At 38.3% G+C, this 26,809-nt stretch overlaps 1 protein-coding gene across 1 annotated transcript; it reads left to right on the top strand.

Moving 5' to 3' along the window:
* Positions 1–26,674, top strand: DNAJC25 (DnaJ heat shock protein family (Hsp40) member C25). Its single transcript, XM_036090944.2, has 4 exons — positions 1–429; positions 20,875–21,027; positions 22,700–23,170; positions 25,011–26,674. The coding sequence occupies exons 1-4, from the start codon at positions 97–99 to the stop codon at positions 25,131–25,133; spliced, it is 1,080 nt and encodes a 359-aa protein (XP_035946837.1). The 5' UTR covers positions 1–96; the 3' UTR covers positions 25,134–26,674.
* Positions 26,675–26,809: the final 135 nt, after the last annotated feature.

The following is a 26,809-nucleotide window of genomic DNA, read 5'->3' on the forward strand; positions in this document are numbered from 1 at the left end:
GCCTGCTGACGTGGAGCTAGGTCCCGGAGGCCGAGCCCCGCTCACGGCGGAGTGCGGGAGAGTGGCCGGGGTGGTGGAGCAGCGGCCGAGGCCGGGATGGCTGCGCCGCTCGCTCGGCGCTGGGGAGCCGGCGTTGCCGGCCGGTGCTGGTTGGTGCTGCTGCCGCCCCTGCTGCTGGCGCTGCTGCTAGCGCGGTCCGCGGCGGCCCTGGTGGAGGGGCTCTACTGCGGCACGCGCGACTGCTACGAGGTGCTGGGCGTGAGCCGCACGGCGGGCAAGGCGGAGATCGCGCGGGCCTACCGCCAGCTGGCCCGGCGCTACCACCCCGACCGCTACCGGCCTGAGCCTGGCGACGAGGGCCCCGGACGGACGCCGCAGAGCGCCGAAGAGGCCTTCCTGCTAGTGGCGACCGCCTACGAGACTCTTAAGGTGAGGTCTGGGGACGCGGATGGGCAGCGAGGACTCCTGGCCGGCGGAGAGGGTTCTCGGTGACCCCGGCTCCGAGCGCGGCCACCGTCACGACCCCTAGGATGTTCGTGATTTCCTACGTGGCCTTGCGAAAGAACCCGCACGCGGCTCATTGACAAAGATGGGAACCCCCTCGGGTCTTGGAGGACAGCTAGCCCTCTCCTTCTTGTGACAGTTTTTGTTATGCAAAGCTTTGGGCATCTTACAATTTAGAGAAAGCACTTTAAAAACGTGCAGCTCACACTTGGAAAGCAGGGTGATTATTATTACCAAGATCTGTGATAGAACACAGGAAAGGTCTCCAATATTGAATGACTGTGATGGCGCCAATTTGACATGACAAAAACTAGATTTCTGGGGATGGTATTAAATGTGACATTTAGGGGTGTCTGGGTGGCTCAGTGGGTTGAGCGTTGGACTCTTGATTTTGGCTCGGGTCATGCCTGATCTCAGGGTCGTGAGATCCGGCTCTTTCTCAGTGGGGAGTCTACTTGGGATTCTCTCTCTCCCTCTGCCCTCACCCTGCTCTCTCTCTCTCTAAATAAATAAAATCTTTAAAAAAATAGAAATAAATTTGACATTTAGCTTGGGTTTAAGGACTTAGAAAAACACTAAGAAGAACAATGAACAAGCCAGTCAGAAGACCGGATATTTGACTCTTGGCTCCTACACCCCAGTATGACCTTGGATAGTGACTTAATATGTCACAGTAGCTGTTTCTTCATATGCAAAATTAAAGCCATGATACCTCCTCACAGGGTTCAGTCCTCAATGAGAATTGAATAAATGTGAGAAATCCCCTATACAGGACCTGCAAATACATGCATGCTTAATGACTTGGGGTTCAAGACTCAGAAGTTCTGTCAGGAAAAATTTTGTGAATATGGATGTAGTCATTTGACAAAGGTTTTATGGAGTCCTTTGGGGACGGGGAGATTTAGCCTGTTCCTGTTCCTGTTTTCTTCTGCTACTGCAAAAAATCAAATCACGTAAGGAATCACAAAGTATAAATCATATTTGATGGAAGTGTTACTGCTTCAAGGGCCCCATCATGCTAATGTAACAGCAGTTGTAGTTGTAAGGTGTTTCTTTATGGCCTTCCCCCCCCCCCCTTTGGAGGCGAAGTTTTCCATGTTGCTATGTAATGTTTTTAATGACTACTTTGAGTGGGTATGCCATAATTTAACCATGGATTATTTGTTCAGAATAGCTTTCCAGAACTGAAAATACTGAATCAAGGAGCTAAAGGCTCTTCGTTCATGCTTTCCAGAGCAGTATATATAATATGCAGTCCTATTAACGAATATGACAAGTCCACTGTATTCTCCCTAGCATTGGTGAGACTGTAATTCTTACTGGCAGTTGGCTGAAGAGTGGGTGGGGGCTGGGGAAAGTGCAGACACCAGAGGGTTAGTTGCTTATTATTTAGGATATAGAGTGATTGAGGAAAGACTTCAGAAAAATGGGAAAGAACTTCTCCATCCAGGGCAACCCAGCATCTAAAGTCCCAATCTTTGTTTTTCTGCAGTGAAGAAAGATAGTGCTCCAGACAAGCAGCCAGAAGGCTCTGGTGACACATAAGGAAGCACTGGGAGGATGGAGAACTTCCAGAAGAGAGGGCAGCAGAAACACTGGCAATTGCTGCCTTCTGTTGGGGTTGGAGATGGGTAGGTTTGGCATGAGAGTGGTGAACATGTTAGTAAGACATGAACGAAGAAAGAGAGACAGTAGAGAAATTCTTGCTGGGAGGAAGCACAAGACTATTCTTGCCATTTTCTTGAAGAGACAAATTTGGAGGCTGATTTGATGAATCTGTAATGGTTGACTCTAAAAGTTTCTGCCCCTAAAATTTAGTGCTGATTTGTTAGCGAATAAAAGCTTGATAAAATAATTTGTCCACTTTTGGGCTGTTAAAAACTGGTATGTCTGGAGAAAGTAACACTTTTAATCTTGATTCCAACAAGAGGTTTGCGGTACTACAAATGTCTCCCAAGTAGGAAACAAAAATTGGAGTTATACCGATGGATGAGGGAGTGAGAGAATGTGCTGTAGTTTCCTCAGCCTCATTCAGTGTTACTGTCAGAGGAAAGGGATGTCTGGGGATGGTTTGGGCCCTTGAAAACCAGACCTAACTGAGCTCCATGAGAGCTCTTTTAAAATTATAGGAATGGACTTCTAAGTGGAACATCTCCAGAAACTTTCTTTTTCAGACTTCATTGCAGATGCTCTCTCCTGAAATAAGGAAAAGGACTTTGATTTGCTGTATGTGGAAATTATTAAAAACAAACAGGATGGTCAGATTTTATTTCTGTTATAATGGAAAACTGTGAGTAAGCTGCCAGAGAGTATCATATCTGGGTAATGCAGAGATCTAATGAACTGGAGTCATCCAGTTTGGACAGCCTCAGCCTTCCAAATTATCCCCTTGAGGCAATGAGGTTTTAACCACTACTTTACTCGAATTATATCTGCAGGCTAGAATGAGGGCAAGAGGTCCATGTGGCCAGTCAGATATTATAGTGGGAGAAGCTGATGAGTTCCAATGGCTCTGGAATAAAGAGGAGATACAGAAGCCTATATAGAATTCCACAAATCATCTCATGGAGGTAGCAGATGCCTACCTGGGACCACTTCATTTCTGTTTGCTATTTTTGTTATATGCTATATCTTTCTCCATAAAGAATAATAGTAAACCCTGTGAAAGGTGTACTTATTTACAGAGCCAGCAAAAAAGGAGGGAGGGACTCAGGAAGACTATGTCATCCTTCATAGCCACATGCAATTATTGCTGGCATATGGAAGAAGAAGCTGATTTTACGTTTGTTTTGTAAAATACACAGGTATATTCCATTTCTGGAACAGTGTATCTAACAGAAATTGTTCCTTTCTTGAAATCTGAAATAATTTAGTTGTAAATTCACTGGAGCTAGGAGTCTTTTTTTTCTCCCCCCGTAATTTTTTAAAAGATTTATTTATTTATTTTAGAGAGTGAGATCACGCGCGCACGCACACGAGTGATGGGGGAGGGGCAAAAGGAGAGGGAGAGAGCGAGAATCTCAAGCAGACTGGACACTAAGCGCATAGCCCAACGAGGGGCTCAATCTCGCCACCCTGAGATCACAACCTGAGCCGAAGAGTATGAGGCTCAACCACCTGCACCAGCCTGGCACCCCCTCCCCCCATAATTTTTTGATAACCTTTTAATTTCTCTTATTAGTTTGTTCAAGTCTCTTAATATTTTTAATGTATGTTATATAAGAAGCTATATTATATCTTCATTATAACCTTATAGTGGTACTCATCAAAACTCCTAATAACCAAGGATCTCTGAATGTTGATAATATGTACATCACCAAAATGGGAATTTATATTCGAGAAATATAGTGGATTTATGACTCTGAGGTTGTATTGGTCAAATACATGCCTCTTTGAGAGAGAGGGTTTTTTTTTTTTAATGGTGGTTGTTAAAAAGTAAGTACACTAACATGATATAAATACAGCTGGAAAGAGAAGAAGATATTATCACACCTGATCATTGTTCTTTTAGCAACACAGATTCTACCTGTGCATAGAGAGATTGAGGAAAACCAGAAAAAGAAGGATGGGTAATAATGGAAGGTAAAGGCACTGGTCAGATGCTTTCATCAGGTCGTGCTTAGTTCATAGTTTCAAATAGCTTAAAATTGCAGTTCTCAGCAGGACTTCAAACCATTATGATTTCACACACTGCTTTATTTTTGTTTCATAATATAAGCAAAGTCAAGACAATGAAATAGTATTTAGTGTATTTGACTACTGGGGATTCAGGGAATTCATGGACTTTGGCAGTCAAGTAAATGGACTCTACTTGCTGTGTCAACATTGGATCTTTTTATGTGGATATAGCACTTATCACACTGAACTGTAAATACTGAGTAGCCCTCCCCTCTCCACTAAACCATCTCCTTGCCTTTTTGTTTGTATATCCATGGCACCTAGCCCAGTGTCTGGCACATCAGATAATGAATGTTTGTTAAATGAAAAACTGGTATCTGGAGATAGATTCAGTGGATTTCTGACATTTTGACATTGTTATGTGAAGCCTGCTTTGGCATTTTACCCTAAATGTAGTTTTAAAAAGTGGTACAGATAAAGTAGATTGGATGACTATGAATGAAAAATTCCCACGAGAGAAAAATTGCACTTCTGTTTTTAAGGAGAAATTCTGTTTTTTAAAGTGAGAACATTAATCCTTTTTGAATATAGACTGAGTTGGATGAAGTAGATGAAATAAGGATGGCCTAGAAATAAACAGATGATGGAACAGGTGGAAAGAATGCACTTAGAACATGGGAAAATAGACTTTGACAGTATTTTGCAAAAATCACAAAAGAAGAACAGAAAAGGTCTTGGCAGTACTACTGGCATGAAGGTTATCTGATAAGGTAATAGGTAGTGAGAGCCTTTTACTATTCTAGCCTTGTCTTGGCAGGGAAGTCACACAACACTTCACTTTCTTTTTATCAGCCTGATTGATGTAGCAGGGCTTTAGCACTTACGAAGAATTTGGCATAAGGGGGGATTCTGAATGCCCTGCCCTTTTATGTTACTGTTCATTGTTCTTTCCTAGTTTATTCTACTCAATCCTTTCTGTAACCTGTACTGAGGTGGGCGTTGGGGGAGGAAACCAATGAAGAGGCACAGTTCTTGCCTGTAAGCTTTTACCATACCAAGAAGACAGGTACTTATTGTTCGGTTATTATTTATTTAAGTTATATAATAAAGATATGTGTAGATTATATTACAGCACTGAGAGGGTACAATTATTTCTTCTTCGGGGATTGAAGAAGAATGTACTCTTTGGTCTGGATCTATAACAGTCACCAAAGGTTGACAGTGAAGGGACATTTCTGGTAGAGGGAAAACTTGATCAACAAAAACATGGAGTCATGAATGTGCAAGACTTGTCCAGGAACGAGATGTAGTTTTGTGAGGTATTATAGTGTTTTCTCCACCAGTGATCATTTTTGTTATATTTCTCCCAAGGACTCTTTGTTTTGGGGAAAAACAATTAACTGCACTTCTTAGTATTATTGTTTTTCTTTTTCAGCATCTATCCAGATTAATCAGTCATCATAATAATTGGGTATCCATAAAAATAATAAAAAACATGTAAATTTCTATTACAGTTGTGATGCTGATAAACAGCGAAATTAAGTAAGCTTGATGGCAGATAGTTTTCATTTCACATGTCAACTCTGATTGGTCATGACTCCCTGAAACACTTGCCAAGGTTTTGAGGACTTGTCTGGGTTTAGTGGGAAAGATAAGATGTTTGATAGTGATTTCTCCCATGGGCCTAGAAGAAAGGTGTGGTACTTTACCACACCTGCTATTTCTGCTATGAACCCATAAGTGCTCTTTATTTTTTACTGATACCGTAATTTCAGCTGTTATTCCCTACTTAGGGCAAAGGTTGACTGTACACCAAATATGTTCAATTTTAGTTCTGTGATGACACATGATGTCACCAATAACCAGTCAGAGCTTCTGATTAACATAAAAACTACTGAGTTGATATAATTCTGGCCAGAAACTGAGCGCTTGAGATTTTAATTTAGCCTGTGTGGATTTATCATAGATAAAAGAACATTTTGAGATATTCACAGCACAAAGACCGTTACTGCATTTTTCACAGATATTAGAGGATCTACTGCTTCTAGGTTAGAAGCCTGTCAGGTGCATGGTGGGGAGAATGTTTCAGGAGACTGGAACACAGTTTGGATCGGGTGATGAACAACCCTTTAATCTGTGTTCAGGAATTTGAACTTTATGTATTGAATAGTGACCAGAGGTTTTAAAGTGGAGAAATAACACAATCTGATGTTTCTTTCAGAAAGAAAACTCTGGGAACAATATTGAGAATGGGTTGGGGAAGGCTGGAAGGTTCTTGTCTGAATTCATTTCCACCATTTTCTGGAATCTCAATTCCCTCTTTGGTAACTTGAAAACCTCTTAGTTGATGTATTTCACATTCCTTTTGCTTAATTTTGCTTCTTTTAAAGCTAAGGTCACATTTATCTTCTTTTTTTACTGTTGGCTATCTTCACTTCATCTCCTTTTCTTTCAAGCTGTTGTAGACTGACGTGCATCAGCACACGTAATGGAATTGTTCTTAACGCGAACAATGGTGTTCTAAGTGTCAGATTTGAATGCTGCTCTTCATTTCTCCCTCCTGGCACTATCTGTGGCATTTGATATTGTTGATCATGTAGCTCTTTAAGCTGCTTCCCTTGACTCCCTCAGTGTTATTCTCTCCTGTTTCTCCTATCTTTCTAGTCATGTCTTTTCAGTCTTTATAATCTTCTTCTGCCTACACCTTAAACATTGCTTTTCCTTAGAGTTCTGTCCCTTGGGTACTCTTTTCTGTTTTCTAAGCTCTTCCTGATGAAACTCAACCACATCTGTGACAATTCTAAAATCTGTGTGGTCTCTAGGTTCATATTTTCAGTTGTGTCTCATTTGTAGTAGTTACCCAAAATTAAACATTTCGGAAATCAATCTTGTTATGTTTGTTAAAGCATAACAGAGGAGTGGGGTGCCTGGGTGGCTCAGTTGTTAAGTGTCTACCTTTGGCTCAGGTCATGATCCCAGGATCCTGGGATTGAGCCCCACATCGGGCTCTCTGCTGGGTGGGAAGCCTGCTTCTCCCTCTCCCACTCCCCCTGCTTGTGTTCCCTCTCTCCCTGTGTCTCTCTTTGTCAAATAAATAAATAAAATCTTTAAAAAAAAAAAAAAAAAAAAAAAAAGCATAACAGAGGAGAGAAGCAGCCTCCGCGCTGAGCACAGAGCGTGACGTGGGGCTGATCTCACCACCCTGAGATCATGACCTGAGCCGAAACCAAGAGTTGGACACTTACCTGACTGTGCCACCCAGGCACCCCTCTCATGAGAATCTTAAGAGATTATATACATGTGCTTTGGGGCACAGAGTAACATGGTCCACACAGTAACTATAATTAGAAACTTCACTGTTAATCCTCAACATGATTGGTTCTTAAACTCCCTTGATCATTAAATCTTATTTATTCTACTTTTTAGTCTCTAAAATCTCTTTCTCCCTCATTCTATTCTTTTTTTTTCTTTTTAAAGATTTTATTTATTTATTTGACAGAGGGAGACACAGCGAGAGAGGGAACACAAGCAGGGGGAGTGGGAGAGGGAGAAGCAGACCTCCCGCGGAGCAGGGAGCCCGATGCAGGGCTCGGGAATCATGACCTGAGCCGAAGGCAGCTGCTTAACGACTAAGCCACCCAGGCGCTCCTCCCTCATTCTATTCTTTACAATATTGTCAGAGTTAACTTTCAAAAATAAACACACCTACTCAGTGCTATTGTTCTCATGCTTTAAAACATTTCATTTTTGAATAGCACGGACAATTAACACTCTAGCACTTTAGCATGGCATATAAGGTCCCTCTACAGTTCTTACCCAAATCAGTCTTCCTAGCCACATTTACTACACCTTTCTTCCTAAATTACCCTAGTGCTCAAGCTTCAATGAATCCATCCTATTCACTGATGCTTCTGTACCTTAACACTTGCTGTTAACCTTTGTCTGAAACAAGTTTTACTACATCGTACTTGCTTTTCAAGATCCAGTACTCATTTCTTCTCTGCTGTGGATCCCATTACCAGTGATCTCAGGCAGAGTTAGTCAGTCCTTTCTTGCCTAGCACATCAAATTGCATTTTTCTTGCTTGCTAGATTCTTCTAGATGGGAGAGTTTTTGAGGCCAGGATATTATCTTTTCTTTTTATCCTCCGTTGAGTCCAGCACAAGGCTTAATGCTCTGCATAATTATTTGCTGAATTGGAAATAACTAAGGTTTCTAAAAGCTCAAGTAACCAAGTAGATGATAATACTCTACTATTAACTGAAACATGGAGGGACAGATTTGGGTTTTGAGCATGTTTACTTTGAGATATTTATGTTACATTTAGGAAATACTTAGGAGATATTTGAAAATAGGACACAGGAAAAGCAGATCTGAGTGTCACTAGTAATTAGGTGATACTGCAAATCAAGGAAGTTGTTGAGGCCACATGTAGACAGAAGGGAAGACATATTCTCATATGCACTAGTGACTAGGGGCAGGGAACAAGAAGAGAAATAAAACTGATAGCAGTTAATTTTATTTCTCTTTAATAGGATGTAATGGCCTGGAAAAAAATTTAGGGAAACAGATGTTATTTTTTTTTAAAGGATCATTTGTATATGTGTATTTCTTTTAAAATGGGGTTTATATATATATATATGTATATATATACACACACACATAATATATATATATACACACACACACACATATTATATATATATATATATATTTTTTTTTTTTTTGAGAGAGGGAGAGTGAGAAAGAGTCTCAAGCAGACTCCACGCTGAGTGTGGAGCCCGACAGGGGGACAAGTCCCATGATCCCGAGATCATGACCTGAGCCAAAATCAAGAGCTGGCTGCTCAACTGACTGTGCCACTCAGGCGCCCCAATGGGATTAATATATATTTTTAAGAATGAACAAAATAGAGGGAATTAAGATAGTGGAGGAGTAGGGAACCCTAAGTTTGGTGCCTCAAATACAGCTAGATAGTTATCAAATCATTCTGAACACCTGCGAAATCAATTGGAAATCTGAGAAAAGAAATGCTGCAATTCTACAAATAGAAAAGCAATCACTTTTTCCAAGGTAGGAAGTGGGGAAACTTGAATCTGGGGTGATATATCAGAGGATACGATGGAGGGAAGGGAGCTTGCTTAAGAAGGCTACTGCAAAGTATTATAAGCAGTGGAACACAAAATCGGAACTTTCAGAAGTCTGCTATAGTGTGGTAGTCCCTGGCTTAAAGGTGCTCAGGTGGCAAAGCAGGGCAGAATCCCGGGTGGGACACCGTGGTATCAGGATCCCCAGGGTCACAAGAAGAATGGGGGTGCCTGAGTGTGGCAGATTTCTCAGGTACAAGAGTGGGGAACCCAGCTGAAAACAGCCAGTTTAGGTGCTGGCTTTCTGCTCTGGGTTGCCATAAACCCGGGAACTGCTGCACGGTTGTGCGACTGCTCTTCTGGCAGGTGTCAAGCAAAAGGCAGAAGCGTGGTGAGAGGAACAGCACAGGTCTATTCGGCAGGAAACTATAAAATTTGGAGTTTTGAAACTCAGTTGCGTGCCTGGGATAAAAATGCTTGGCCATAGGCCAGGTGAACAGAGTTCAGACAGAAACCAGGGAGACAAAAGTGACTGACTGCTTTTCTGTGAGGGCTCACTGGTGTGAACTTTCAGCTCCAGGACTAGAGAGCAGGGCGCAGCCATTTTCTTCCCATCCGTCGGTGCTGTAAGCCACGGAGCAAAACAGTGCCACATGGTGGAACCCAGAGTGGCTTACACTGAGCGCAGCCCCCTGGCAAGGGAGGCACATTTCCATTAGGGTGAGGGCACTTGAGAATCAGTGCAACAGGCCCCTCCCCCAGAAGGCGAGCAGGAACAACCGGCTCGCACCAAATTTACTGATCATAGACGGCTACAGAGCTTACGCTCTTGAGGAAAACAGTATATAGCATTTGTGGGGGTTTTTTATTCTTTAGTCTTTCAGTATTATTTTTTCAGTTATTTTCTTATTTTTTCAATTTTTATTTTTATATATATGTTATATATATTATTCTTTTCATTGTATTTTATTTTATTTTTGTATATATATATGTGTATACATATATATATATATAAATTTTCTTTCTTATTTTGGGATCTAGTTTCCTTTAACAAGCAGACCAAAACACACTCAGGATCTAGTGTTTTGTGGTTTTTGTTTGTTTGTTTCTTGTTTTTTTGTTTTGTTTTTTTTTTCTGATTTGTTTTGTGTTTTTTCCTGTTGTTGTTATTGTTGTTTTTCTCTTTCTTTCTTCTATTCTTTTCTGGACAAAATGATGAGACTGAGAAATTGACCCCAAAACAAAGAACAGGAGGTAGTATTCACTGCCAGGGCTTTAATCAATATGAATAAAAGTAAGATATCTGAACTAAAATTTAAAACAATGATTATGAAGATATTAGTGGGCTTGAAAAAAGCATAGAAGACACTAGAGAATCCCTTACTGTAGAAATAAAAGAACTAAAATCTAGTCAGGCTGAAATTAAAAATGCTATTACCAAGATGCAGTCCCAAATGGAGTCTATAAAAACAAGGATGAATGAGGCAGAAGAAAGAGTCAGTGATATAGAAGATAAAATGATGGAAAATAAGCTGAAAAGAAGAAAGAAAACTACTGGATCATGCAGGGAGACTTAGAGAACCCAGAGATTCCATAAAGTGAAATAATATCCAGATAATAGGGTTCTCAGAAGATGAAGAGTGGGAGAGAGGGGCAGAAGGTTTATTTGAACAAATTATAGCTGAGAACTTCCCTAACCTGGGGAAGGAAACAGGCATTTAAGTCCAGGAGGCACAGAGGAACCCCCCCCAATCAATAAAAATAGGTCAGCACCTCAACATATAATAGTGAACGTTGCAAATTTCAAAGATAAAGAGAAAATTCTGAAAGTAGCTTGGGGCAAGAGGTCCTTAATCTGCAAGGGTAGAAACAAGGCTGGCAACAGACCTGTCCACAGAGACCTGGCAGGCCAGAAAGGACTGGCATGATATACTCAATGTGCTAAATGGGAAAAATATGCAGCTAAGAATACTTTATCCTGTAAGGCTGACATTCAGATTAGAAGGAGAGTTAAAGAGCTTCCAGGACAAACAAAAACTAAAGGAATTTGTGAATAGTAAACCAGCCCTGCAAGAAATATTAAAGGGGATCCTTTGAGTGAAGAGAGAGCCCCAAAGTAACAAAGATTAGAAAGGAACAGAGACAATCTACAGGAAAATGACTTTACAGGTAATACAACGGTACTAAATTCATATCTTTCAATAATGTAAATGGACTAAATGCTCCAATCAAAAGACATAGGGTATCAGAATGGATAAAAAAAAAAAAAGATGCTGTTTACAAGAGACTCAATTTAAACCAAAGACCTCCAGAGTGAAAGTGAAGGGGTAGAGAACCATTTATCATGCCAGTGGACATCAAAAGAAAGCTGGAGTAGCCATCCTTATGTCAGACAAACTAGATTTTAAACCAAAGACTATAATGAGAGATGAATAAGGGCACTATATCATAATAAAAGGATCTATCCAACAAGAAATTAACAGTTGTACATATTTATGCCCCTACTTGGGAGCAGCCAAATATATAAACCAATTAATAACAAAATTAAAGAAACTCATTGATAATACAGTAATAATAGGGGACTTTAATACACCACTCACAGCAACTGACAGATCAATTAAGCAGAAGATCAACAAGGAAACAAGAGTTTTGAATGACCAGATGTATTTCACAGATATATTCAGAGCATTTCATCCTAAAGCAACAGAATACACATTCTTCTTGAGTGCACATGGAACATTTTCCAGAATAGATCACATACTGGGCCACAAATCAGGTCTCAACCAGTACAAAAAGATTAAGATTATACCATGCATATTTTCAGACCACCATGCTTTAAAACTTGAAGTCAAGCACAAGAAAAAATTTGGAAGGACCACAAATACATGGAGGTTAAAGAGCATCCTACTAAAGAATGAATGGCGGGGGGGGGGGGTGGTGCCTGCATGGCTCAGTTGGTTAAGCGTCTGCCTTCAGCTCAGGTCATGATCCTGAGGTCCTGGGATCGAGCCCTTATCAGGCTCCCTGCAGGGAGCCTGCTTCTCCCTCTGCTCCCCGCTCATGCTCTATCTCTGTCTCTCAAATAAATAAATAAAATCTTAAAGAAAAAAAAAAGGAGTGAATGTGTCAACCAGGAAATTAAAGAAGAATTTTAAAAAATACATGGAAGCAAATGAAAGTGAAAACACAACAGTTCAGAACCTTTGGGATGCAGCAAAGGTGGTCCTAAGAGGGCAGTATATAGCAACACAGGCCTTTCTCAAGAAACAAGAAAAGTCTCAAATACACAACCTAACCTTACACCTAAAGGAGCTAGAAAAAGAACAGCAAATAGGGTGCCTGGGTGGCTAAGTCAGTTAAGCAACTGACTCTTGATTTCAGCTCAGGTTGTGATCCCAGAGTCCTGGGATCAAGCACAGCATCAGGGTTACCACTCAGCAGGGAGTCTGCTTCTCTCCCTCTTCCTCTGCCCCTTCTCCTACTTACATGCGTACTCTTTCTCTCTAAAATCTTAAAAAAACAAAACAAAACAAAACAAAAACAAAAAAACAACAACCAGCAAATAAAGCCTAAATCTAGCAGAAGAGAAATAATAAAAATTAGATCAGAAATCAATGATATAGAAATCAAAACCTGTAGAACAGACCAATGAAACTAGGAGCTGGTTCTCTGAAAGAATAAGATTGATAAACCAGTAGCCAGACTTAATAAAAAAGAAAAAAGAAAGGAGGAGAGATCACAACCAACACCAAAGAAATACAAACAATTATAAGAACATGTATATGAGCAACTATATGCCAACAAATTCGGTGATCTGGAAGAAATGATTGCTTTCCTAGAAACATATAAACCACCAAAACTGAAACAGAAATAGAAAACCTGAACAGAACCATAACCACCAAGAAAATTGAAGCAATAATAAAAAATCTCCCAACAAACAAGAGTTCAGAGCCAGATGGCTTCTCAGGGGAATTCTACCAAACATTTTTTTTTTTTTTTAAAGATTTTATTTATTTGACAGAGAGAGACATAGCGAGAGAGGGAACACAAGCAGGGGGAGTAGGAGAGGGAGAAGCAGGCTTCCTCGCGGAGCAGGGAGCCTGATGTGGGGCTCGATCCCAGGACCCTGGGATCACGACCTGAGCCGAAGGCAGACGCTTAATGACTGAGCCACCCAGGCGCCCCTCTACCAAACATTTAAAGAAGAAATAATAACCTATTCTTCTGAAGCTGTTTCAAAAAATAGACATGGAAGGAAAACTTCTAAACTCTTTCTGTGAGGCCAGTATTACCTTGATCCCCAAACTAGACAAAGACCCCACCAAAAAGGAGAATTACAGACCAATATCCCTGAGGAACATGGATGCAAAAATTCTCACCAAGATACTAGCCATTAGGATCCAACAGTACATTAAAAGTATGATTCATCATGACCAAGTGGGATTTATTCCTGGGCTCCAAGGGTGGTTCAACATCTGCAAATCAATCAATGTGATACACTACATTAATAAAAGAAAGAACAAGAACCATATGATCCTCTCAATAGATGTAGAAAGAGCATTTGACAAAGTATAGCATCCTTTCTTGATTAAAACTTTACAGTGTAGGGTTAGAGGGAACATACCTCAATATCATAAAAGCTATCTACAAAAAGCCCACAGCGAATATCATTCTCAGTGGGGAAAAACAGAGCTTTTCCCTCAAGGTCAGGAACATGGCAGGGATGTCCACTATCACTACTGTTGTCCAACATAGTACTAGAAGTCCTAGCCTCAGCAATCAGGCAACAAAAAGAAATAGAAGGCATCCGAATCAGCAAAGAAGTCAAACTCTCACTTTTCCCAGATGACATGATACTCTATGTGGAAAACCCAAAAGACTCCACCCCAAAATTGCTAGAACTCATACAGGAATTCAGCAAAGTGGCAGGATATAAAATCAGTGCACAGAAATCGGGTTGCATTTCTATACACTAACAATGAGACAGAAGAAAGACAGATCAAGGAATCGATCCCATTTACAATTGCACCAAAAACCATAAGATACCTAGGAATAAACCTAACCAAAGGGGCAAAGGATCTGTACTCAGAAAACTAGAGAACACTCATGAAAGAAATTGAGGAAGACACAAAGAAATGGAAAAATGTTCCATGCTCATGGATTGGAAGAACAAATATTGTTAAAATGTCTATGCTACCTAGAGCAATCTATACATTCAATGCAATCCCTATCAAAATACCACCAACTTTTTTCACAGAGCTGGAACAAATAATTCTAAATTTGTATGGAACCAAAAAAGACTCCGAATAGCCAAAGGAATGTTGAAAAAGAAAACTAAAGCTGGTGGCATCACATTCCGGACTTCAAGCTGTATTACAAAGCTATAATCATCAAGACAGTATGGTACTGACACAAAAACAGACACATAGATCAGTAGAACAGAATAGAGAACCCAGAAATGGACCCTCAACTCTATGGTCAACTAATTTTCAACAAAGCAGGAAAGAATATCCAATGGAAAAAAGTTTCTTCAACAAATGGTGCTGGGAAAATTGGACAGCCACATGCAAAAGAATGAAACTGGACCATTTTCTTACACCATACAGAAAAATAAACTCGAAATGGATGAAAGACCTAAATATGAGACAGTAATCCATCAAAATCCTAGAGGAGAATGCACGCAGCAACCTCTTTGACCTTGGCCATGGCAACTTCTTACTAGACAAATCTCCAAAGGCAAGAGAAACAAAAGCAAAAAATGAACTACTGGGACTTCATCAAGATAAAAAGCTTTTGCACAGCAAAGGAAATAGTCAACCTATGGAATGGGAGAAGACACTTGCAAATGTCTTATCAGATAAAGGGCCAATATCCTAAATCTATAAAGAACTTACCAAACTCAATACCCAAAGAATAAAAAATCCAGTCGAGAAATGGGCAGAAGACATGAACAGACATTTCTCCAAAGAACACATACAAATGACCAATAGACACATGAAAAAATACTCAACATCACTTGGCATCAGGGAAATACAAATCAAAACCACAATGAGGTACCACCTTCCACAACAACTCAGGAAACAACAGATGTTGGCAAGGATGCGGAGAAAGGGGAACCCTCTTACACTGCTGGTGGGAATGCAGACTGGTGCAGCGACTCTGGAAAACAGCATGGAGGTTCTGTGACAAGTTAAAAATAGAGCTACCCTATGACTTAGTGATTACACTACTAGGTATCTATCCAAAGGATACAAACATAGTGATTCAAAGGGGCACATGCGCCCCAATGTTTATAGCAGCATTATCAACAATAGCCAAATTATGGAAAGAGCCCAAACGAGCCAAATTATGGAAAGAGCCCAAATATCCTGATGACTGCATAAAGAAGATGTGGTATATATATCCACTGGAATATTACTCAACCATCAAAAAGAATGAAATCTTGCCATTTGCAACGACGTGGATAGAACTAGAGGGTATTATGCTAAGCAAAATAAGTCAGAGAAAGACAAATACTGTATGATTTCACTTATATGTGGAATTTAAGAAACAAAACATGAACATAGGGGAAGGGAAGGGAAAATAAGATAAAAACAAAGAGGGAGGCAAATTATAAGAGACTCTTAACGATAGGAAACAAACTGAGGGTTGCTAGAGGAGAGGTGGGTGGGGGTAAGGGGTAAGTGGGTGATGGGCATTAAGGAGGGCACTTGATGTAATGAGCACTGGGTGTTATACGCAACTGATGAATCACTAAATTCTACCCTGAAACTAATAATACAGTATATGCTAACTAAATTGAATTTAAAGAATTTTAAAAAAGAAAAAAAGTGAACAAAATATTATTACATTTTCATATATTATTGATTCCTGGCCTTTAACATCCTAAAATGGTTTCTCCTATCTGTGTAACTGAAAATCTTTAATGTAAACGTGGCTGCAATATCAAATTATTGCAATTATGTATATTGAGATCAAACAATTCATTATTTCTTTCAAGGGCAAGAATGTAATATATTTTTGCCTCTGGGGAGGGGGGAGAATGATCATTTTCATAAGAGAAGGAAGGATTCAGTGCTTTCTTTGTTTGTGGGTTTCCTCTTGTTCACTTTTGATCTAGATATTGGTGGTTATGTTCCAGTCCTCCTGCATGTGCCCAAGAGGATTGGGAGTGGAGTGGACACCAGCAGAAGCACCATTTTTTCCTGTAGACATTAGAAACAAGGAGCTTATTGCCCTGCTTGTCAAGGCTCAGGACAGAGAGGAGGAAGAAACAAGTATAAAGGTTTTGGTTTTGGAAAGAAGTTGGAATCTCCTGACCCTGGGACCTTAAGATCCACAAAATTGCTGAAAGAAAAAGTACTACCTTATTGAAAGGTAAGACATTAAACTGTTTTAAGGTTTAAGCCGTTTTAGCCACAGTAGCATGTCTTCATAAGCTGTGAAATCAAGCAGTCATTTCTGCTAAGCCAAAGTTTTTGTGAAATAATCACCCATCCAGCAGTCCTGGTGAGAGAGAGACCTGTATTGCTCAAGGGATGTTTATAGTGAGGGAGAGCCTTTACAAAATTGTACTCATTTTTAAATTGACATTTACTGAATGCCAGGCACTGTGGTAGGCCTTGGATATACAGAGATTAATGTGTCAGTCACCCTACCTATCTTCCAGAAGTTCTCATTCAAGGAAAAGAAAAAACTGATATTTGCAATGTGATAAGTGCTATAATAAATAGGTCACATGTGTAATAAGAGTGGTCTAAATCTGAAGCAGTAATGTTTGTGTCCTAAAGGATTAATGGAAGCTCATGAGGTTGGAAGAAAGGGATGGGCATTTGAGGTAGAGAGAATTATATGTTTAAAGACATAGGTATGAAAGAGTGTGCTGTACTGGAAGAACACACCAAATTGCAGAAATTACTATCTGATGTTCGCTATGGGGCAGAAGGGGTGCAAGTGATGAGATGTTGCTAGGTGAGAGTGGACTAGTTATGGAGGTCTTGTTGCATGCTAAGGAAATTTTAACTTACTTATTAGCCATGGGGAAGCATTGAAGATGAAAAAAAATTGTGGGACTACCTGAGTTCCAAGATGGGTAGAAGAAAAAATAAGTATAATGGTTTTAAAACAAGTATGTACCTGTAGCTCTCAATTGGGTCCCAGTCTCTTGTCTTTCCTTTTTTGCTACTAGTCCTCATATCCTTGTGTTCTTACTAGGTTGATTCTAAACTTTGTAGGTTACTGGAGAGTAGGATTTTGATTTAGACTATTGAGAACTCACTCTCCAATTTGTGCCAACCTTGAACACCTTCCAAAGTGTATTCATGTCTCAACCTAAAATAATTTTCTTCATTCTGGAGAGAAAGCTATAAACCCAAGAGTAAAGATTCTGGCTGATTAAATGCTGTAACAAGGAGGTGGCCAACCTTTCTTGTCTTTAAAAACAGGGTCATAAATTTATGGTGACCTCAAGGAAAAGAAAACCATCTTAAGAGAAGTCAGACTTGATCCTGAAACATTCTGCAGGAATTAATTTGAGGACTTATTAGAGGGCCCTGGTTGCAGTAGAGAGGTCAGACACAAGGTGCAGATTTTGGAGTGGCTGGTTGCTGGAGCATTAGTTGACTATCCTATTAAAGGAGCTCAAGACTCAATGAAGTAAGTCACACATTTAGGGACCAGTGAGAAGATGGTGACCCTGGTGGATGATCTGGGTGAAATGTTTGAATAGGGATATCTGCATTCTATGGATTGTGACCTTCACTAAGATAAGGAAGGATAGTTATTGGACCCATGACATTCGAATAGTACATTTCAATGACACTCAAAGATCTTGCTGTATACTTTAACCAGGAGGAGTACAGTCAGGCTGGGCAAAGGGCTCTGTATAGGTAATGATGCTGGAGATCTGTCAGAATCTGATCTCAGTGTGGCAGTTAGTTTCAAAACTACATGTAATCTAGTCGGAGCAAGGAGAAGAATCGTATTTGAAGAAATACATTTCAAAAGGCATCTGCCAAGATTGGGAGGCTAAATTGAAAGTCAAAGATCTCAGGCCAAAAGCAGAACACTTCTATAAAATTAGTCCAAAAAACAAAAACTGGAGGGAGAATCAAAAATTCTTAAAAGATGTCTTGAAGTACTCAAAATGAGATACATCAAGAGTTGTAGGCTATCGTCTTCAGAGCTATCTGTGACCTATAAAGTTTCTGTTATGTCCTATAAAGTTTTACCCTCTTTAGGTTAGAAGCTCCAAAGTATGATAATGGCTTATAGGAAGAATAATAGATTGACAATTGAGGTATGTGGCAGTTGACACAGAAAATCTTTTTTGACAGAAAGGAACATTCAAGGTGTGAATTTGAAAATGATTAACAGCCTGAGTTCAGCCCTCCTTATATAACAGACAGTTCTCATACTGGCCCTCTAAATAGTGCTGTGGAATAGACTTTAAATATATTTACATTTAATTCTACTAGATACTAGTTTATCTAGTTTCAAATTCTAGCCAGAGGTAAAAAATATTTTGAATGGGGGCGCCTGGGTGGCTCAGTTGGTTAAGCATCTGCCTTCGGCTCAGGTCATGATCTCAGGGTCCTGGGATCGAGCCCGGCATCGGGCTCCCTGCTTGGCGGGGAGCCTGCTTCTCCCTCTCCCTCTGCCTGCCGCTCCCCCTGCTTATGCTCTCTCTCTCTGTCTCTCTAAAATAAATAAATAAAACCTTTAAAAAAATATTTTGAATGTACTGAACCTAAGAGAATTGTCATTCAGATTCAGAATTAAAAAAAAATTTATTAAAAAAAATTTTTTTTTAATTTAAGGTTTTATTTATTTGAGAGTGAGAGAGAGAGTGGGAGAGAGAGCACAAGAGGGGGGAGGGGCGGAGGGAGAAGCAGGTCCCCACTGACCAGGGAGCCTGACGTGGGGCTCAATCCAAGGACTCTGGGATCATGACCTGAGTCGAAGGCAGACGCTTAAGTGACTGAGCCACCCAGGCACCCCCAGAATTATTTTTTTAAAAGATTATTTATTCAAAAAAAAAAAGATTATTTATTCATTCATTTATTTATTTATGAGAGAAAGAGAGAAAGTGTGTGCGCACAGGGAAAGGAGCAGAAGGAGAGGGACAAGCAGACTACATGCTGACTGCAGAGCCTGATGTGGGGCTCGATTTCAGGACCCTGAGATCATGACCTGAGCCAAAACCAAGAGTCAGATGCTTAACTGACTGCACCACCCAGGCACTCCACAAATTCAGAATTCTTAATAGAAAATATATGATTTTAATGGGTACAGAGGAGATTTTGTCATTAGCAAACTTATTTTAAATCTAAGAAACTGCATGTTGGAGGATCAGGAGGTCCTGAATAGACCTGAGAGCCTCTGTCTTTGGTAGGAAAGCACTAGGTGTAGATTTTGAAATGCCTTTAGTTAAGTATTTGCAACTTTATGAGTGTTGAATAATTCATCCTAGAAAGACATCCTCTAGTTAAAAAAGTTTTTTTTTTTTAATTTTCATAATGATTTGTATTGTACTCCCTTATAGAAAGTAAAGAATTTGTTGTGGTTTTACTCTTTAACGTTTTTTGGACATAAGACAAAATGGGGGTGCCTGGCTGGCTCAGTTGGTAGAGCATGCAACTCTTGATCTCTGGGTTGTGAGTTCAAGCCGCACATGGGGGTAGAGTTTACTTAAAAAAAAAAAAAAAAAAGACAAAATAGGTTTACTGTGTGATAAAAAAAAAAAGCAAATCATAACCCAGTGTAATAGTTCTTCAACGTATGTAGCTCAGTAAGAGATTGGCATTTATCCCTATTTGAAATTGATTAAAATTAAAGGTTTTAAGAAATGTTTTATTTGTGAACATTCAGAGCAGCATTTCAGAATGCTCTGATTTTTTTCAACATGTTTGTATGATTAAGAAAGATGTATATGTTAACTTATTTACGAACTGGGCTGGGACAATATGGGACAACATATTTGTAACATGTTTTTGTATAATATCATTTGATATTCAAAACACTAAAATTAGTAGAGCAGATGTTATCTCTGTTTTACAAATGAGGAAGAGTGAGGCTCAGAGAGGCTAAAAATATCACTTGAAGTCACAGAGTTAAACTTTCAACATTACTGCGTCAGGGTTTCTTTGAGATGAGCATAATTCAGTTTTATAGGCACAGACTGGCTTTGTCTCCTTTTTATTGTCTTAATCATTGCCTTCAACAGACAGCTTTCTACACAAGCCTGGAAAATGATTGTGAATATCTGTTATAGGGATAAACATTTGTTCCTATCAACAGTTACTGAGAGAAGGTAGCAACATGTTCTGAAGTTACAAGAACACAACATCCTTATTACCACCACAACACTGGCTAAAACGGCATAGTTAATTGTTATTAAAATGTTTTTCTTTTTTCCAGGAGGACTAACAATACTTAAGAATTTGGGGAGATTACTTTTATTATGCTTATACCTAATATTAAAGTTCTAGAAACAAATTATGTGTGCTTTTGAAGAGTGGTAGGGAATTTTTTGGTTTTGATAGTTTCACTTCTTTTGTTCAGATTAATCTTATATGGTTATAAAATTCTGTTTGACTTAACAGATTATAAACTACAGCCATTTTCTGAAATATCCTATGAAATTGGGTATCTTGTTATTTTACAGGATGAAGAAACACGAAAAGATTATGACTACATGCTGGATCACCCAGAAGAGTACTATAGCCATTACTACCACTACTACAGCAGGCGCTTAGCCCCTAAAGTGGATGTTAGAGTTGTGATTTTGGTCAGTGTATGTGCTATTTCAGTGTTTCAGGTGTGTATTGATGGAGGAGTGTGTCTACATGTGCACGTTGCCTAGTGCTGGTCATTAAAACTGAATTAGAAGTACCTTTTTATAAAATTTAACCTGTACTTGAGACTAATTTTTTTAGAGTAGAAAAATATTCATTTATTCAACCAATTGATTAACATTGGAATCTTTGTCAGTTGCAAATCCAAGAAATTGATGATAAATGTCATTATATAATAAGAAAACCCAACAACATCTTTTTCTCATTGTTCCCTTTAGAGTATTTCCCTCCTAACCTGATAATATTACTTTTGTAGGACTTTTCAATGATTTCCCATTAAATCTGTGAAAACCTGAACTTCTTAATATGACCTGACAAGTCTTGGCACCTATCCACCAAATGCCAGCCAGGAGTGCTTGCCATCACTGTTAACGACCAAAAATGTCCCACGCATTTCCACTGTCTGCTAAGGGCAGTTTTGCTTTGATTGAAAACTACTGAAATAGATTAAAAGAGTAGTAATCTTTCATGTTTTAAATGTCACACAAATTTAACTTCAGCTTGAAATGAGTTTTTCCTACTATTATTCTTAAACTAACCACAGGTATCTTGTCTTCTTTTAGAGGGAAAGAACATGTCAGGTGACTAGAATGAATCAATTTGCTAGTCTGAAAAATGCTTCTCTAGTTTAATTCCCAGAAATGAGATTTACTTTATATGACAAAAAGAATTACTATTGAAAACTAAGGTTGTGGATTTTAAATGTATCTGCTTTTGCAGAAATATTTTCCTTTCAAAGGGGAAAGCAGGGATAATTTTACCTTTCTGTTTTAGATAACGTAATACCCTGGTAACATTTTTTTCCCCTAGTCCTAATAGAGTGCTGCTATAATATTTCAAGATATTATTGGTGTAACTGCAATATTCATTCAGTAAAACAGCAAATTAAATGTGTGGAAATATGAATAGGACTTTTTCTGACAATTAACAAAACCCTTTGTGTATATTTATGAAATAAGTTACGTGTTTTCCAGTCAGATAAGAGTTCAAACATATTAGAATCCTTTACTTCAGAATATGATGAGCATTACTGTGATAGATCGAGATGGTTTAGGGAAGAGATGGGAATGAATATAGTTGCCTGAGTCTATATCCTGTGATTTTTCTTTTTTTTAAACAGGTTCGTCACTGGCTAGTTTTGCCATGTAACTGCTCCCCCCAGAATGTAGGTCACAGTCTCACAGTCTTAAAAAAAAGAGAGATTTCTTAATAGTGATCTAGGGAAAGCCAAATGGTAGATGTGAAATCACAGGTGTGGTGTGATTCTATTGATTTATCCCCTAATCTTGGGTATCTCCTGTCTGAATTAATGGCTTTTTGGCCTAGCTTAGGGCTTACCTGATTTATCCAGCCTCAGGTCCCATGTACATGTGGGCATTATTCAATTTTATCTTTTACTTACAGAGAAAGATGATTGAGGTCCCTATTTTTTTTAATTAAGTAAGCTCTGCGCTGAATATGGGGCTTAAATTCATGACCCCAAGATCAAGAGTTGCATGCTCTACTGACTAAGCCAGCCAGGCACCCCTTGAGGTCCCTATTTTTAATCAGAATTGCTTTGGGTGGGGGGGATGGTGTTCACCAAGGTACATTTTGGTAGTAAAATGATCCATTTTTCTTTGTTAAATATTTCAGTTTTTCAGCTGGTGGAACAGCTACGACAAGGCAATCAGCTACCTAGCCACAGTGCCCAAATACCGTATCCAAGCCATGGAGATTGCCAAGCAGCAGGGGCTACTCAAAAAAGCCAAAGAGAAGGGCAGAAACAAAAAGTCCAAAGAGGAAATTCGTGACGAGGAGGAGAATATCATAAAAAACATTATAAAAAGTAAAATAGATATAAAGGGAGGCTATCAGAAACCCCAGATATGTGATCTTCTCCTGTTTCAAATTCTCTTAGCACCTTTTCACGTGTGCTCATATGTAGTTTGGTATTGTCGATGGATCTATAATTTTAACATCAAAGGCAAAGAATATGGGGAAGAAGAAAGACTATATATCATACGAAAATCCATGAAGATGTCAAAATCTCAGTTTGATAGTCTAGAAGATCATCAGAAAGAAACTTTTCTTAAACGAGAGCTCTGGATAAAGGAGAATTATGAGGTGAGTAATTATTTGCTGGGATTTTTGTGTCCTCTTACTTATGAAGTTAAAATTTGGTGTAGGGGAAGGGATCACAGAAATGCACTCCAGTTTCTGAAATCCAAGATTTAAATAATGAATAAAGATCTTATTTTTATTGAAAGTGTGACTGTGTTTGGTAGTGGGACAGTGGGTTTTTAACCTGTAATTTGTCTTAAAAGATGAACTTCAAATACTTTAACTGACTCATGCTGAAAATCTTAAGAATGGTCTAATTTGTTATGTTAAACTGCAGTGGGATAATATGTATGTTTGCAAGGATGTCACAACAACTTTCCGTTAATTGCTCTAATTAAAATTTGTTCTTCCCCAAATTTTCTTTCAGTCATGTAAACTTAGCTACAGGGATTAAAAAACAAAACAGGGAAGGAATAAGACATGGAAATTTTGTTGAAATAATTTCATTTCAAAATAGAGCACAGAATCTTCTGTATAACTAACTTATATATGAAAAGTTACTTTTATTTTTTTAAAAATGCCTCTAAACTTTGGGCAGTTTAATAAATGTTATATTCTGTAATTGTCAGCTACACCAGTTACCTTGAGGTGATCACGTGCTTAGCTAAAGTCTTAGAGGAACTATTTATCTCATCATAATGATACTATTTTAGGTTTTGGGTAAAATTAATTGGCTAATGTATTAAAGATAAGAATAAAGCACAGTGATGGGGCACCTGGCTGACTCAGTCAGTAGAGCATGTGACTCTTGATCTTGCGGTCCTGAGTTCAAGCCTCACATCAGGGTAGAGTTTATTTAAAAAACAAAACAAAAAGAACACAGCACAGTAAAATCTTCCTAAGAAATCTGAATATATTTGTGTTTTTAGTTTCGTAGACATTCCTTTTTATATGTGGTATACTAAATATATTTTACTGAAAGTAGAGTTCCAGTCTGAATTATATTTAAGTAACTTACTATGAATTGCCAGAATGTTTTGGCAAGTAGATATAGTTAGCCTGCTTGTAAATAACATAAAAATGGAAGGTAACAAACTATTTTGCTCCTAAAGTACTTGAAAAGTTTTCTCTTAAGTAGGGTAAGCAGTCCAGTTCACAAAACTGTATCTTTCATGGAGTACTATCCTGGGCTGAATTATCATGTTATTATATGAGGTGATCTTAGTCATTACTTCCTAAAATTTGGAAGTAAAGTCATTTCTTTCTAAAATTTGATGCAACTGGTTATGAAAATTTGTCCATTTAGTTTCAACTGACATCCACAAAAAGTTATAGAAATGAAGATTTTCTTTGTCCTTAACCTGCATGGTTTGTTTAACCCTCTTTGGGAACCTTAATAAAGTATTTTGAAAAACCAGTAATTATCTTTAAATTTGGAGACAGTTGTATATATAAAGGTCATTTTATTCCTTGGTTAGGATCAACAAATACTGAAAGTCATCAGTTAAATTTTCAAAGTACCATATTAAAGAAATAGTGTGATTCTTTAAGATTAGACATTAGTTTTAGAGAGGAAATGTTTAAACCCTTTAAACTCAGCTGATGGATGATGTCAATGAGGAAAAGAATGTATTCTCAGGTTACAGAAGTCAGTGACAAAAATTACTAAGTTCTTGTACAAGTTTTTTTTTTTTTTTAATTTAACACCAAGTGTTAAGGTGCTTAACTGCTTGGTATTTTTAGATGCATGGTCTACAGAAGACAAACCAGTACATTCATAGGAAACTTTTACCTAAAATGTAATTTGAAAAACGTATATTTGAAAAATGTAAATATGCATAAAGGTAATGACAAATGTTTCCCTTTGGATGGTAAAGTAATTTAGTGTTATTTATACTTACAGGTTTATAAACAAGAACAAGAGGAAGAACTAAAGAAAAAATTGGCAAATGACCCCAGATGGAAGAGATACAGAAGATGGATGAAGAATGAAGGGCCTGGACGGTTAACATTTGTGGATGATTGAGGATTGCTGAATGCTACTATGCCAAACCTTAATTGTGATATTTTCATAACTGAATTATTTTAGAAATGTATCAGCTGCTCCTCAGCAGTACTTAAAACTCCTCAAATATTTGATTAAACAGAATAATGTAGAAATTTAAACTTCCCCTTAAAACTTTATACATAAGACATTTATGATTGTTTAACTTTTATAATCTATTCGTGGATTTTGTTAAATGATCTGACCTGAAGATTTACTTGTTGCCATTTAAAATTTTTATATGTTTAGTTAAAAGATTTGACATGAAAATTTATTAGATACCATTTAAAATTTTTATGTGTTAAGTGTTTATTCTTTACAAGTGCTTCCTTATTCTTTGTTATAGTGCTACATTTTTCTGCTTCCATGGCCTCTAATATTTTCACAAAACATAAAAAATTATAACAGCATTTAATTACATTGTGTCTTTAGACATGAACTTCTTCAGCAAAATGATTTCAACTGTCATGTCATCTTCATTATAGTCATTCTGGGATTGAAATATGTTCAAAATATCTCTCTAGGAGAGTCTTCTGCCAGAATATGCTGATACTATTTTTCCCCCTGTCATAATATTCTTAATAAGATCAGAAACTCTCCAGGAGAGTGGATCAACCTTCATGTCCTTGTAGGATGATCTTGATTACAGTCATTATAGGACTATTAACTGTATTCTCAAACATTTTTTCCAGAAGAGACCTTAAAAAGGTCTTTGTACCACAGTATTGCTTTCCCAACCCCCTTCAGTTAAAAAAAAAAAAAATGACAGAGCAGAAATAGCATACTGAAAAGTTGTTCATGTATTATGAAGTCCTTGAGCCATGAAAAATCCAGTGTATGTGAGTGTATTTATGTGCATTTAAACCAGAAAGAGGAGGTGCATGGCTGTGTGCTGTTCTTTCAAACAATGAAATATATGTTTTATACATGTGGAAGTGAAAGTAATTCACACGTAAATTGACTAAAGCAAGTATGATACTGCATCAAGGTATCCATACACAATCATGATAGTGAATCAGTACTCCTGTTAAAGGATTTATCTCATTGCTTCATATTAATAAAATGGTTGCAATATATCACAAGTTTGTTGGTATGGCATTTTGAATCAAGGATTAACATAATTGCTTTTGTATTATATAGTTTTAAAAGATTAGTGTAGATAATAGATATACAGAGTCTGTTTCTAGCTAAAAGAAATGAGGGCTTTCAGGAGCTCAGCCCAAATATGTGATATATACAGAGGCAGGAGGGAAGAGTTTTGACCTTGTGAGTCATTTAGTCTGTGAGTGAGGGCCTCAGTTGCCTTAATAGATAGAAAGTTGGGGGAGGACTTTAACTAGATTATCAGTAGGACCCCTTTGCTGTTCTAAAATTCTGAAATAGTTACATTTTTCTAAGGCACTTGCCCCTCTTAAAATTTCAAACTTATGGTATTCTAAGTATTTTTTTGTTACACCTAGTAATAAGGAATAATAAAAGCACTGGGTATGTTAGCATTCATAAAGGTTGACTGATACAAACAATGTGTGTTGGAAATTATTTTGCATATCTGCTAAATTATTGTATTTTTCCCTGGCTTTATTGAAACCTCATTTCTGGAATAACCCCCAGCAGCCTTCTCACTTGGTAAAAGTTTGGTTGTTCTTTTGGAATCAGGG

This window comes from Halichoerus grypus, chromosome 14, assembly GCF_964656455.1.
Source record: "Halichoerus grypus chromosome 14, mHalGry1.hap1.1, whole genome shotgun sequence".
Taxonomy (NCBI): domain Eukaryota; kingdom Metazoa; phylum Chordata; class Mammalia; order Carnivora; family Phocidae; genus Halichoerus; species Halichoerus grypus.

Bases quoted from the DNA above. Each gene is read 5' to 3' on its own strand.
- DNAJC25 (XM_036090944.2), top strand. From the start codon at position 97: ATGGCTGCGCCGCTCGCTCGGCGCTGGGGAGCCGGCGTTGCCGGCCGG. The intron at 21,028-22,699 runs GTGTGTATTGAT...TAAATATTTCAG, and splicing joins GTGCTATTTCAGTGTTTCAG to TTTTTCAGCTGGTGGAACAG. The intron at 23,171-25,010 runs GTGAGTAATTAT...TTATACTTACAG, and splicing joins GGATAAAGGAGAATTATGAG to GTTTATAAACAAGAACAAGA.